The following is a 12,954-nucleotide window of genomic DNA, read 5'->3' on the forward strand; positions in this document are numbered from 1 at the left end:
CGTTTGGTTTCTTTTTCACTTCTTTGTGTGTCTGTGTGTGTCTCTGTGTGTGTGTGTGTGTGTGGTTTTTTTTGCAAACTTCCACAGCGCTTCGAGTGACCGCAGCAAGGGGATGGCCCCGGTGACGGCCACCCCCGACCCCTGGGTGCCCTCGCTTTGGAACCCCCACACTGGTGACAAAGCCCTTGAGACCCCCCCGCTCCCCCAGCCCAGCAGCTATACTGGGTCATCCGTGCCTTCTTCTGTGGCAACAGTCACGGGGCCCAAGTCCTGCTTCCGCAGGGGGCTCTTGGCAGTGCCCGGCAGCTCTTTGCTCCTCTCGCCGTTGCTCCACTGAGTTTTTAAGTGATCCGGCTTTTTCAGCTCCGCGTCCGGCCGCGAGTCCATGGAGGCCGGTGTGGACTGCCCGCTGTCCAGCAGCTCCGAGAGGCTGCTCAAGGAGCCGCCGTCCAGCTGCTCGAAGGAGAAGTTGGGGATGCTGAGGTGCTCCCCCCGGCACGGGGGCTGGCTCTCCGCGAGCTCCAGGGATTCTCGGTAGGCCGGGAACTCGCAGGACGGGGTCCTCCTCCGCAGCAGGGTGTTCTCGGAGGGTTTGGTGCGCGGGGCCGCCCCGGTGTCATCCTCCATGGGAGGATCTATAGAAATGCAGGGCGGGCTCATCTTCTTCTTCCTCCGGGCTCCGTGGATGTAGTCGGCCTCTGGCTGGACGTGGGCAGGGGGCCGCTGCTTGTCCTCAGCGGGGTCCTGGAAGCCGCAGTCCGGGGCGCCGCCGGAGGGGCAGATCTCGATGGAATGGCGCCGCTGCTCGTCGGCCCAGCTGGGCTTGCTGAGGAAGCCCTTGGTGTCGGTGCTGTAGAACTTCTTCAAGTCCTTCTCCTTGCAGGAGAGGCTGCTTGTGCTGCAGTTCTTGAGGGGCACGGGGGACGGGGCCGGTGAGGTGAAGGGTGAGGTGGAGCGGCTGCTGGGGTCCGAGTGCTCCTCTGCCCAGTCTTTGGCCGAGCTGTTGATGTGCCGAACCTCCTCGTCAGCCAGGTCCGAGGGCTCGCCCTGGCAGCCCTCGGGGCCAGAGGGGCTGGCAGGGCTGGGTGGCCGGCTGGGAACGCCGTGCTGGCCACATGTGTGCTTCCGTGCCAGGGGGCCGAGGGGCCGGTGTGGGGAGGACGGGGGGGAGCGCGGAGGGGTGGCCGGGAGGGGGGAATGGAGAGGGCTGGGGGTGAGGGTGCTCTGGGGCTGCTTTGCTGATGGTTGGGGCTCTCCAGGCTCTGCTTGCAGGCTGTCCTTGCGCTCCTGAGTCTGTCCGTCCACTGAGTCTGTCCGAACGGCCTCCTGGAACGGGAGGAGAGAGAGGTGGGGTGAGAGCCTGGGGACGTGCTGGGCAGCAGCACTTCCAGTGATGGACACAGAATTATAGAATCATACTGTGTTGGAAGGGGCCTGAAAGCTCATTTCCTTCCACACCCTGCCGTGGGCACCTTCCACCAGTACAGGGTGCTCCAAGCCCCGTCCAGCCTGGCCTGGGACACTCCCAGGGATGGGGAGCCCATGTTGGTGGGTCTAACACACCCCACCTCATTCCTGCCCCACTGTGCCAGTCCTGTCAGACCCTCCTGTACAGGAGGATAAACTTCTGCTGGCAGGAGCCTTCGTGTTCAGGGCTGCCATCTACTGGGCCTTGGTCTTGCTCCAGCCCCAAATCCTGAGCCAGCACAACCCATCACAGTGTAGGGCTCCCTGGAGGCTTCTCCCACCATGCGTAAAATGGATTTGGGCTTTAGCTCTTATTTCCTGGAATAGCACAGCCACGAAGATGGAAGTAGGGAAAAAGGGCCTTCCCAGGTGTCCTTTGCTGGGGCAGGAGTGTATTAAAATGACTAAATTATATTAAAATTAAAATTGCACGTTTTGTTCTAAAACAGGAGCTCTACTCTTAGCTCCAAGCAAAGAAACCCAAGAGAGGGCTGGGAAAGAAGGGAAAGAACACAGGTGACGAGTCAGGAGTTACCTCTGGGTGCTCTTGGCCTCTCACCTGTCTGCAGAGCAGCTTGTTGAGAGCAGGAGATCGGGGGGTGCCGTGCGGGGGAAGGACCTTCCAGCGGTGCCGCCCTTCGTGGCCGGGGGAGCGCGCGGCCAGCGGCAGCGACTCCGTGGGCACTCTCAGCGAGGAACTCGTCCCCACGGGCTGGGAGCGGATGGAGGTGATGGATCCTAGGGCAGGACAGAGGGAGCAGTCATTGCTTGGCCTGTGGGCTCTCTCAAGGATTGAGGCAGAAGCTTCAAGAGGGGAGTAAACAAAGGAGGGAGGAGGAAAGACCTGTTAGGCCTGGCTGAAATCCCGAACATCAGCGTAACCCTTGGGCAACACTGGGATTAAAAACCCTTGTCTTGTCTCCTACCTTGAACCTCAGCAGGGATGGCAGGGAGGTCACAGATGTTGGGGTGACTGTGCAGGGCCAGGAGTTGGGCTGTGAGCCTTGTGGGTCCCTTCTAACTCAGGATATTCTACACCTCCTCTGGGAGCAGACACCGCTGCAGGCCCAGTTCTGCAGTTCTCCCACCCACCACAGCCCAGCCACCATCAGGGCTGTCCCCAAGGCACAGCTTGGCTCAGCGTGGTCCCACCAGGAGCTCGGAGCCTGTTCCAAATGCTCTGACAGCCCTGAGCTGTGGGCAGGCTGGAATCTCTCTCTTCCTGAAGCCGCCTAGGCTGGGTCTGAAGGCAATCCGTCCTCCCCAGCCCCTCCGCGGTGCTGCTTTACTGCGCTTGGGAGTTGTCTGAGAAATCTGCTTCTCTGGTTTTTTTGGCTGCAGGATTTATTGTCCTCATTAGTTTGAAACCCAGCGTCTGTTCCTCCAGTGCTGCCCCACTCCGTGTTAAAAACACCGTTATCCATCACTCCAAGAGATCTCACCCAGGGCTCAGGGAACTTGAACCTCTGACAAAAGCCATCCAGACACATTGCAGTTGCATTTCACAGACAGATTTGTTGGTGGGGAGAAAGAAAAGTGAGTGTTTAATAATTTTTCTTTCGGAGCTTTTCTCCAGAACACCACAGAAGGAATTCTCACCCCCACCCCACTTCTCCCCAGTTTTTTTTTGGGCTCTCCTAGATCCAGAGTTTCAGGTTGAGCCTGTGCTGTTCATGTGCTATTCCAGGCTTTATAAAATGCTTTTCATGACACAGAAAGACTCTGTCATAAAATCTGTCACAAACATGGTCATAAAATCCAGACCCTATGCTCTACTCCCTGTCCTCAGTTGGAATTTCCTCCTGTTGGAAACTTTCCATCAAGCTCTCATACAGAAAACCCAAACCCCCTCCAAACTGGATGCTCAGGAACACTGAAGATCTCTGGAGCTGGATATTCTTTCTCTTGTTTTTCTAGGAAATCAGGAAACTGCATCTAAACCCAACATATCCTGAGATCTGCTCATCCCACAAGATTTTCCCTGGGTGGTCGGTGGAGTATCGGGAGAAGATCAGACATCCTGAAGCCCATGGAAACACAAATGCTCATGGGAGTCTCCATGGGCTCAGTTTTACCTGGATGTAATTTATGGAACTGTGACTTGAAGCAGAGTTTGGGCAGCTCAGCAGCAGCACAGCTCAGGGTGCTGCTGGTTTTCCCAAAGAAGTCATATCCATCACATCCATCCCTCCAGTGCTCTTGGAGAGAAATTTGGAAAACATCAGAGAATTCTTCGTGGGTTCTACCCACCCCTGGCAGCATCACAGCAGTTTTATATGGATATAAATCCTGCTTTACAGCCACTCCAGGGATGAAAAGCAGCCCCAGGAGGCCGCCCCTGAAACTCAACCTCTGTTTTCTTTCCTTCGCCAGGAATTTGCAGGTGAATAATAACAAACACTGAGCAGAGAACATGACCTGGCTCCCAGAGAGTCTGAACAAACACAGAGTTCCTTCTCCCAAGGAAATCAGAGCAAATCAGGCTCTGCAAACCCACTGAGCAGTTCTTGCATTTCAAACCAGCCGGATCAAAGGAGAGCAGGGTGGGAGAAGATCTTGGGAGCCACTCCAGGAGCACGTGTGCTTTTAGGGAAGCAGAGATTGTGTTTCATATCGATTTCCCCTTCAAACCAGCTCAACAAAAGAGACAGAAAAGCATTCTCAGGGAAATGGACTCGGATGCAGTGGATGAGTGCCCCCTCAAAGGCTCCGTGCACTTGTGATTCCTGGATTATGGGGTCACTCCATGGGGTCTGTCCATGACATTCATTATAAGGCCAGGCTTGGGAAGAGCCAGACACTGGTTTCTAATCTTTCTGCTCCCAAAGAAACTCCTGCAGCTCTGAACTCGATGTGTGGTGCTAAAGGCAGTGCCCTGAGGCTGCAGCCTGCCTGGAACGATGAGGAGCTGTGCCCGGAAGCAATCCCGACTCTGGCTTTCATTCCTGGGGATGTTATTGATTCGCAGGCAGGATTCAGAGGGAATGCACAGGGAAGGGAAATGCTCCCTTGTTCTCAGCTAACAGCCTGTACCCTGTGCCTCCAGCACTACTCAGGAGCCTCGCTTCTCCCCAAAGATCTGAGCCACCAGCTTGCTCCTGGGAAAGTGATGGCAACGTGGAATTGTGCCCAATGTGGGAAACGTTCGTCGTGCTGATGGAATCAAATCGGAGCAAGGCCTGCTCAGGCCATGTTTGGGTTGGTTGCTCCCCACTGAACCCCCCATGTGCAGCTGCTGTCCCGTGGTTGTAATCATGGAATCGCAAAGATTGGAAAAGACCATCAAATCCAACCATTAACCCAGCACTGCCAAGGCCAGTGCTAACCAATGTCCCCAAGTGCCACATCCACACGGTTTTTGAACACTTCCAGGGATGGTGACTCTACCACTGCCCTGGGAACCTGTTCTGATGCTTGAACACCCTTCCAGGGAAGAAATTTTTCCTAATATCCAATCTAAACCTCCCCCGGCAGAACTTGAGGTTGTTTCCTCTCATCCTGTCCCTGTTCCCTGGGAGCAGAGCCCAACCCTGTCAGGGAGTTGTGCAGAGCCACAAGGTCCCCCCTGAGCCTCCTTTTCTCCAGGCTGAGCCCCTTTCCCAGCTCCCTCAGCTGTTCCTGGTGCTCCAGCCCCTTCTCTGGACACTGCCCCTCTTGTCATGAGGATCCCAAAGCTTCATCTCAGAGCAGGGGGAAATCCCCATGGGTGGTACCTCTTTGGGCTTTGCAGGGATACGTCTCCATCTCCACCTCGTGCAGGGGGAACGGGGCCTTTGCTGGAGTCACGGGCCGGAACATGTAGCTGTCGTTGGGCAGGGAGTGCATCCGGGCCACGGAGATCTTGCGGACGGTCAGCAGGTTCTGGGAATCCTGGGGCCTCAGGGAGGCTGCACTGCCCTGCAGAGCAAGGAGAGAGGGAGATGGGGTCACCTCAGTGGGGAATTTACAGGGAGCTCCTTCCCTTTTTGCTTCCAAACCTTGTGCAGATGTTCCCACTGGGATTTTCCCCACAAGCTGCGGCCCCGGTGGCTGCACGGGACAGCAAAGTTACACTGAGGGGAGAGCTCAGGGTGGAGCTGGAATAAAGGGAGACATCAGTGACCCACCACTCAGCCAACTCTTGGACACAGGAAAGGCCAGGAAAAAGGGGCCCATCTGTTAAAAACATGAGAAATGCAGCATTTCTCACATTGTCCTCATCTGATGTTCCAGGGAGATGCTTTCAGGAGGCCTGAGGGTGACGTCCTCCTCCTCAAACAGAGGACAGAGGGGCCAAACCAAGTCCTTCTGGAAATTCACGTGTTACCTCCCCAAAACAAACTCACGGGACAGACATTTAAACACACTGACACCACTGCAGACCCTAAGGCCTCTCTCCTACAACCTGGAGCATTTTGGGCACCACTGACCCCTGAAGAAAGAGGCAGAGGGAAGGAGAAGACATCGTGGCAGTGAGGGTGGGGGTGTGGAGCCTCTTTGGGGGCACAAAAGCTTTTCTTTGCTGTCACTGAAGTGGCTCTGGTTGGAAGTGCCCACACGGAGCACACCACAAACCTTAAATCTGACCCCTCTCAGGCACCTCACAGCAAATCCGTCCTGGGGTCTCAGGAAGCTTTAGGGACACAAACGACGTCGCTGAGGTGCTGATGGAGAAGCTGAGAGGTGATGCCATGACTTGGCCAAGTGGTGGGGGAGCAGGAGCCCCCAGGCCAGGCCCTGCAGCCTGGCTGGACACATTCCCCTCCCAGTTTCCCCTTTTATCTAAAACACAGCTAATCCCTCTGGTTTTCCTTTAACGTCAGCCTCCCAGTGACTGATTGAAAACATTTTCCCAGCTGCATGTCTTAAATTAAATGTATTTTGCTTTGCTCTGCCGGGCTGTTTTCCCTCTCTGCCAGCAAAACCTGGCCCTGAGATCCCTCAGGTTTGGAGCTCCCCAAGGATCTGGTTCAATCTGTTTTTTTCCTTGTATTTCTGCCTTAAAATGTCTTTCCTCAGCTCCCTGAAGCCACACACCCCAAGATGGATTACTCTGTGCTTTTACCCTGTGGAGCTTGGCTGGGAACGGGGTGGGGGGGGGAGGCCAGCAGGTATTTACAGCTCGTTGGCATTCAGCTCTGCCAACTATGGCTGTGCCCAAGAGCCCTCCGGGTGCCACCCAGGGCTCTCAGCTGATGAATTAAAGCCTCAGCAGCTGGTGCCAGTTGGTCCCTGGCCATCCCAGCTAATCAGCTCCATCAGCACGGCATCACCTGAGCTGGGGGCAGCCGGGTGCTTGTTCATAGCCCGGAGCCACAGCGAGAACAAAGGGTCTCGCTCCACTCGCTCAGCACTTGAACAGAAGGATCTCAGGATTTGGCTCTTCAAGCTCAGTTTGTCTCTGGCTGGAACAGATGAACAGAAAGCCCTTCTTGACATCAGCCACTTCAGTTTTTAAGGGTTCAGCTGTCGAGACCTGACTGAATTAGGGATGTGGGCAAATTTCAAATGAAATAAGTGCTTGAAATATGAACCACGGATGGGAAATTTGTTGGCTCCCACCTGGAGAGCTGCTCTGGACAGTGAGGATGGTTTGGAGACAGCACTGCTGCTCCTCCTCCTTGCTGGGAAACACCTGCTGCACTCCAGAGCCTGATCCCATTCCCTGGAAATTGTGGGCATGTGGGGTGAGCGGAGGGACTGAGCAGAGGGGTTTGCTGGGAATCTCCCTGGAGCACCTCCTGAATCCACAGCTCTGGGGATTGCTGGAAGCCTGAGGTGTTGATCCCCTCTGGCCTCTGTTTCCTCAGTATCATAAACAAGTTCTTACAATAACAACAATAAAATCAAACCTGGCACTGTTTTCTCCACAAAGAAAGGACTCTGCCTTTGAAGTCACACTGCTCACACACTGCCCTGTGCACCAAACATACATTTTAAGGGCTAAAAAGAGGATTTCGCTCCTGTCCCACACAGGGCTGATTCCTCTGGGAAACGCTGTTTTCCCAGCTGGAAAGGACAGAGGCTGGAAAGGTTGTGGCTGTGAAGGGACAGGTTTGGGACAGTTCAGGCACAGCCCCAAAGCACACCAGCACGATGGGTGGGACAGCAGCCACCTCAGCCTGGTGGCCTGGGCTTTGGTGGGAAGGTGGCAGGACATGGTGGGAAGCGGAGCAGAAGGATGGGACACTTTTCCCCCTCATCACCTCTCCCTGTGGAGTTTCCAGGGTTAACAGGAGGCTCTGCCCAGCTCCTGATGTGCTTGGGAAGTATTGGAAGATGAGGAAAACCCAAGGAGAATGGACTCAGTTTGCAATCCCAGCCTGTATGAAAGGACGTGCCCTCTCTCTCCCCACAATTGGAAAAGCAACCTGTGCATTTCCCTGCAGGAATGTCTGTGAGGAACAACATTCAAATAGCCAATTCCCCATTGCTGTGTAACCAAATCTCCTTTTCCTTGCCTTAATGGAGTCTGATGGATTTCACAAAAATCTAATTTAATGTAATTTAATCTGCTAGCCCCCACTGATTTCACGGTAGATTTATTTGTGATCATGGTGACAAAGCAGTTCCATGTTCACTCTTAATCGCAGGCTGCTGACACGGGATGAGACAATTATCTCACGCCCTCCTTCCCCCCTGCACTTCTGATTGTTCTCCTAGAGGACTGATAGGAATCAGAGAGCAGGGAGTGTCTGGAAAAGCAACCCAGGAACCTCCAGCTTCTTGCTGAGAAGCTCTGATGTTTCCCAAGTCATCCACATCCTCAGCAGAGCCAGTGGGGAGCTGCAGGTTTACACCAGCACTGAATTGCTGCAGGATCCTCTGGAAATCCCAGAGTGGGATTAAAAAGAACCTGAGCAGTGTCACTGGGAAGGGAATTTATCCCAGTGCCAGCATTCCCGGGCTTTATGGGATTGCTCCCTGGTGCTGCTGCCCTGATAAATGACAAGGACTGGCTGGGACAGCAGGACAGGGAGCTGTGGCTATTGTGGCTCTGAACTTAAAATCCACAACCTGGGAATGAACTGGAGTGATGGACTTTCACCCCTCCCCTGGAACAACACCCAGGATAGCATTTCCAGCAGCCTCCACCTGCAAGAGCCCTGGGAGCTGACTCAGGATGTGGGGTGGTGGTGACATCCCTGCTGAAGGGGGACTGGGACAGCTCCTTGTCTCCCATCCCTGTGGCTCCGTGTGGAATCTGTGTGGGATCTGCTGGCCAGGCTGGTGGGATCCATGCCCTCCCCACCCCAGCTCTGTGTGGGCTCTCACCAGGGCTTGGTGCTTCCCCTGCAGCACGGCCTTGGTGTGCTCCTGGTTCCCGTGCAGCGCCCGGCTCTCAGGGGCTCCGGCCCCGCCCCGACTCCCTCCAGCAGCATTGGTTCCTCTGGACATCTCCAGCTCGATCTCAGCATCCATCTCAGCGTCTTCCTTGGCCTCCTTGTTGCTCTCCTCCAGGTGCTTCATCAGCACTGCCACCACCACGTTGACCAGGACGAACTGGGCGATGAGGACGAAGGTGACGAAGTAGACGGGGGAGATGACGGGCAGGTAACTGAGGCAGTGCTTGTCCTCCCGAGTGCATTCCCGGAGCGTGTCCTGCAGCAGGGAGGGACAGGGCAGGGATTAGTGGGGCTCTGCTTGGGCTCCAAGGGCAGAAACACCAAAAGAACACAAAGTGGGTACAGCTGAAATGGAGAAAAGAAGATGCTGAGATCAGGAATTACATCAGCTACAAAGAGGGGAATGTGTTGCCCAGAAGTTGTGGATTCCCCATCTCTGGAGTGTCCAAGCCCAGGCTGGGTAGGACTTGGAGCAACCTGGGATAATGGGGGGTGTCCCTGCCCATGGCAGGGGATGGAATGGGATGAGCTTTAAGGTCCCTTCCAACCCAAACCATTCCATGATCCTGTGATCCCATGACACATCCCAGAGGCACAGGACGCAGAGCACATGGTTACCCCTGTCAGCCAAAAAAAGGGCATAATTTTCCTTAAATATTATATCCAGGAACGAAGTTTCAGGCTGGGACAAATCCCTGCTTTTAAACACACCTGGCTTTTAAATTAGGAAGTCTCATTTTGATGTTTTAAGAGGAACCATTTTTGTTTTTGCCCAAGAGTTGCCTAAATCCATTTGAAAGCTGTACCTACAGCTCTCTCGAGAGGAGGAAGTACCCAGAGATTGCACAGACCTTCATGATCCCATTCCAGTTGTCCCCCGTGGACACCCTGAAGAGGGTGAGGAAGGCCATGCCGAAGTTGGTGAAGGTGGCGTGGCGGCTCAGGCCTTCACAGGGGTTCTCATCACTGCAATCTGCGGGACAGGGAAGGAGCAGCACATCAGCCAAGCCACGCTGGATTATCCACAGCAGCCCCCAAAGCTGGGGGTGGCACCCTAAGCTATGTCCCATGGATATATGGCATCAGGGCATGGTGACATCCTGCTCAGGAGGAACAGGGAGGACAGTGGGAAAGTTGTTTTCAGCTGGAGAGCCCTGGGACAGGACACCAGGAGGTAGGGAAGTGGTGGTGGTGGAATTTTCATCCCTGGAAACGTTAAAGGCCAGGTTGGATGGGGCTGGGAGCAACCTGGGATAGTGGGAGGGGTCCCTGCCCATGGCAGGGGGTGGCACTGGGTGGGATTAAAAGTCCTTTTCAATACAAACCATTCCATGGTTCCATGATCTTATGATTTCTGTGATTTCCTTTACTCCTGCTCTACAACCTCCTTTGTTTTCCTCTTGACTGTGCCCTTGCCCTGATGATTTTTACAGGGTACATCCACCACGAGGGATATTTTCACTGAGATAAAGTGGAGCAATTTGACATTTTCCCCCTGAGAATTAATATCCTAATGAATGCAAATTGAACATATGAAATATCCATCTTCCCATAAAACACAGGCTCGTTAAATATCCATTAGGACAGGCAGCAACAGCTCTTGGTTGGGCATTTCACTCTTAGATAATTATTCAGAGGTAAATTGGAAGGAAAAACAAAAAAAAAAATTCCAAGAAAAACCCACAAATGACCAGCCCTTGGGGAGAGTGCTGACTGTCCCTGTGGCTGGCGTGGACCGATCGGGAAAAAGGAGGGAATATTCCCATTAAATTGGGCTGAGAAGCGGAGTCCTGCCCCAGAGGGGTTCCCTGGGCTGGCATTGTCCAGGTGTGTGTGTGGAAACAGCAGAAGAGCCATGTTACACCCCTGTGACTGAACAAATACACCCACAACTCCAGGGATGGAATATAAACCCACACTGTTTCACTCAGGCTGGATGCAGGACTAATTCTTTCCCCGGAATTTGTGGGAGACTGAAAAATAATTTGGTTTTGGTTGAAAGAATTATTCTGCTCTCAGGCACTTGTAATCTGAGCAGAGGGCTGGGCTCATAAAAGGGATTAATGACAGCCGTAAACTCTGCTCAGGAAGGGCCCTGCTGGTGCTCCTGGAGCTCTAATTGGGATGGAAATGTCGAGGATGCAGACACAGCTCCTTCCAACAGCGTTTGCCAGGCTGGGCAAGGCAGGGCTGGGTGTTTGCTCTGATTTTAGTGATGGGCACATTCCTGAGCAGCTCCAGTATCCTCAGACTGGAGGATTCATTAATTAATGGTGGACAACCAGGAACCACTGGATGCCTCCTGATGGATGGAAAGAGGGGAAGGTGATGCTGAGAGCACGGGCAGACAAGCCCTGGGCAGCTGGAAGAGCAGTGGCAGCCAAGAGCAGAGAGCTGATGGCGTGTGGGGGAAGCTCCGAGCAGGGACATGTTTATGGTGGCACCTCTCCAGCAGGAATCTGACCCCCATGCAGCTCTGCAGACTCATGTGCTGTCTCCAGAAGCAAACTTCCATCTTTGTGAACAAATCCATGCTGGGCAATGAGATTGAAACAGCAAATAGCTCCTGCACAGCCAAGGGTGGCGTTGGACAAATCCCTAAATGTGTGTGTGTGTGTGTGTGTGTGTGTTAGACAGGCTCTGCGTTACATCCTCGTGTGTCAGCTGTGACCCTGAGATCAAGAGACAACTTTCATCTTCAGGACATGAGTGTGAAGCTGAGCAAGGCCCAAGAATGAGAGAGAGAGAGCAAAAAGGAAGCAGCCAGATACCAAATAAACATCAACCGGATGAAACGAGCGGTGTCAGGCCCATTACTCACCGAGCTTGCCAAACAATTCCACTCCCAGGGCAGCATAGATAAAAAACAGGAGCATAAAAAGTAGGCCAAGGTTCCCTACCTACACAAGGAGAAAGCAGAACAAGGGTCAGGCAAGTCGAGGTCATGAATGAAATCACTCCATCACATTTTCAACACAAGCAAAGAAGGGTGGCCAGAGGCAAAGCAGCTTTCCCTTGGCTTCCAGCACCTTGGTCCCTCTCAGAACTCTGCTTTAAGGGGCCCAGAGAGGTCTTTGTGTGGGGGAAGGAGCAGAAATGCTCTTGTGGAAAGCAGCAGCTTCTCCATCACCCTCTGGAATTTGGCCACCCCAGGGCACCCTGCAGGGCAGGGCTGGTGTGGGACCTGGGGCTCTGGTTTGGGTTTGAGAGGCCTTTCCCTTCTTGGGACTCTGGGACAGCAATAAGCCACAAGAGGAACTAAATGGTTTCCAAAGGTTTCACTGGCATGGAGGGCTGTCAGTGCTCCAGGGAGAGGAGAACTCCCTGAGCCTTTTCCTTTACAGGCACTTCTCAACAACCATTTCCCGGGTTTTAGCTTCCTGCATCCCACAGGATGAAGGAAAAGCCTCATCCCATACACCAACACTGCAGCTCCAGGTGCTGCTGGAGGTGCTCCAAGCCCCCCAAGGCAGCTGAAGGGGGTGACAAGTGCTCTTCACACCACCAGCATCACAGTTCTCCGTGCTGGATTCCATCCCAGCACAGAATCCAAGCCTCCAAAACATCTCCAAGAGCACATTTTTGGTGACTCAGGCAGAGAACACGAAGGGCAGAGTAACCTGACCTGCTACCACCTGCAAGGAACTGCTCACATTCATCTCTCCTGCCACTTTAAGTGCTCCTGTTAGCAGCTCGTAACTGAGACAAAGTGAGTTCTCGGCACCACAAGCAGGATTTTATCCCTAAAAAACAAGGAATTAGGAGGTGATCCAGGCAGTCAGGCCCAGGGATTGGTGATCTCTGAGCTGTATTTTAGGGAACTCTTAGTTTTGGGAGAGTTTTGTTCTCTGAAGTGGCCACAACAGCATTGTTGGGTGCTTTGATTTAATTTCATCAGAGAGTTTATCAGTGTGATATCTGTCACTGTAAAATTAACACAGCTATTGCTGATGAAAGAGGGGAATTTTTATATTAAAGAAATGGGAATATTCCAATCACCCAGTGCAGGCTGTAATTGCTATAAAGCCTAAACTGGCTCTGCAATTTCCCTGACATTATTACCATCCTCCAGGGAATAATAAAGATAAAACAGGGATGTGGATGGCTGGGCTGGATTATCTCATCTGCCTCTGCTGCCTTCTGGAATAGCTTTTCCTACCTC

The 12,954-nt window shown here is 53.5% G+C and overlaps 1 protein-coding gene across 1 annotated transcript in view; it reads right to left on the reverse strand.

The window, feature by feature from the left end:
• Positions 1–216: 216 nt before the first annotated feature.
• Positions 217–12,954, reverse strand: part of CACNA1H (calcium voltage-gated channel subunit alpha1 H) — a gene marked incomplete at both ends in the record, with an annotated part of 158,083 nt that continues 145,345 nt past the window's right edge. Inside the window, 6 exons of the mRNA XM_082291933.1 lie at positions 217–1,326; positions 2,027–2,205; positions 5,181–5,364; positions 8,722–9,048; positions 9,644–9,765; positions 11,614–11,692. Coding sequence (XP_082148059.1) covers positions 217–1,326; positions 2,027–2,205; positions 5,181–5,364; positions 8,722–9,048; positions 9,644–9,765; positions 11,614–11,692 — 2,001 coding nt within the window. The remainder of the gene's footprint in view (positions 1,327–2,026; positions 2,206–5,180; positions 5,365–8,721; positions 9,049–9,643; positions 9,766–11,613; positions 11,693–12,954) is intronic.

The sequence above is a fragment of the Coloeus monedula genome (assembly GCF_965178545.1).
Source record: "Coloeus monedula genome assembly, chromosome: 16".
NCBI lineage: Eukaryota > Metazoa > Chordata > Aves > Passeriformes > Corvidae > Coloeus > Coloeus monedula.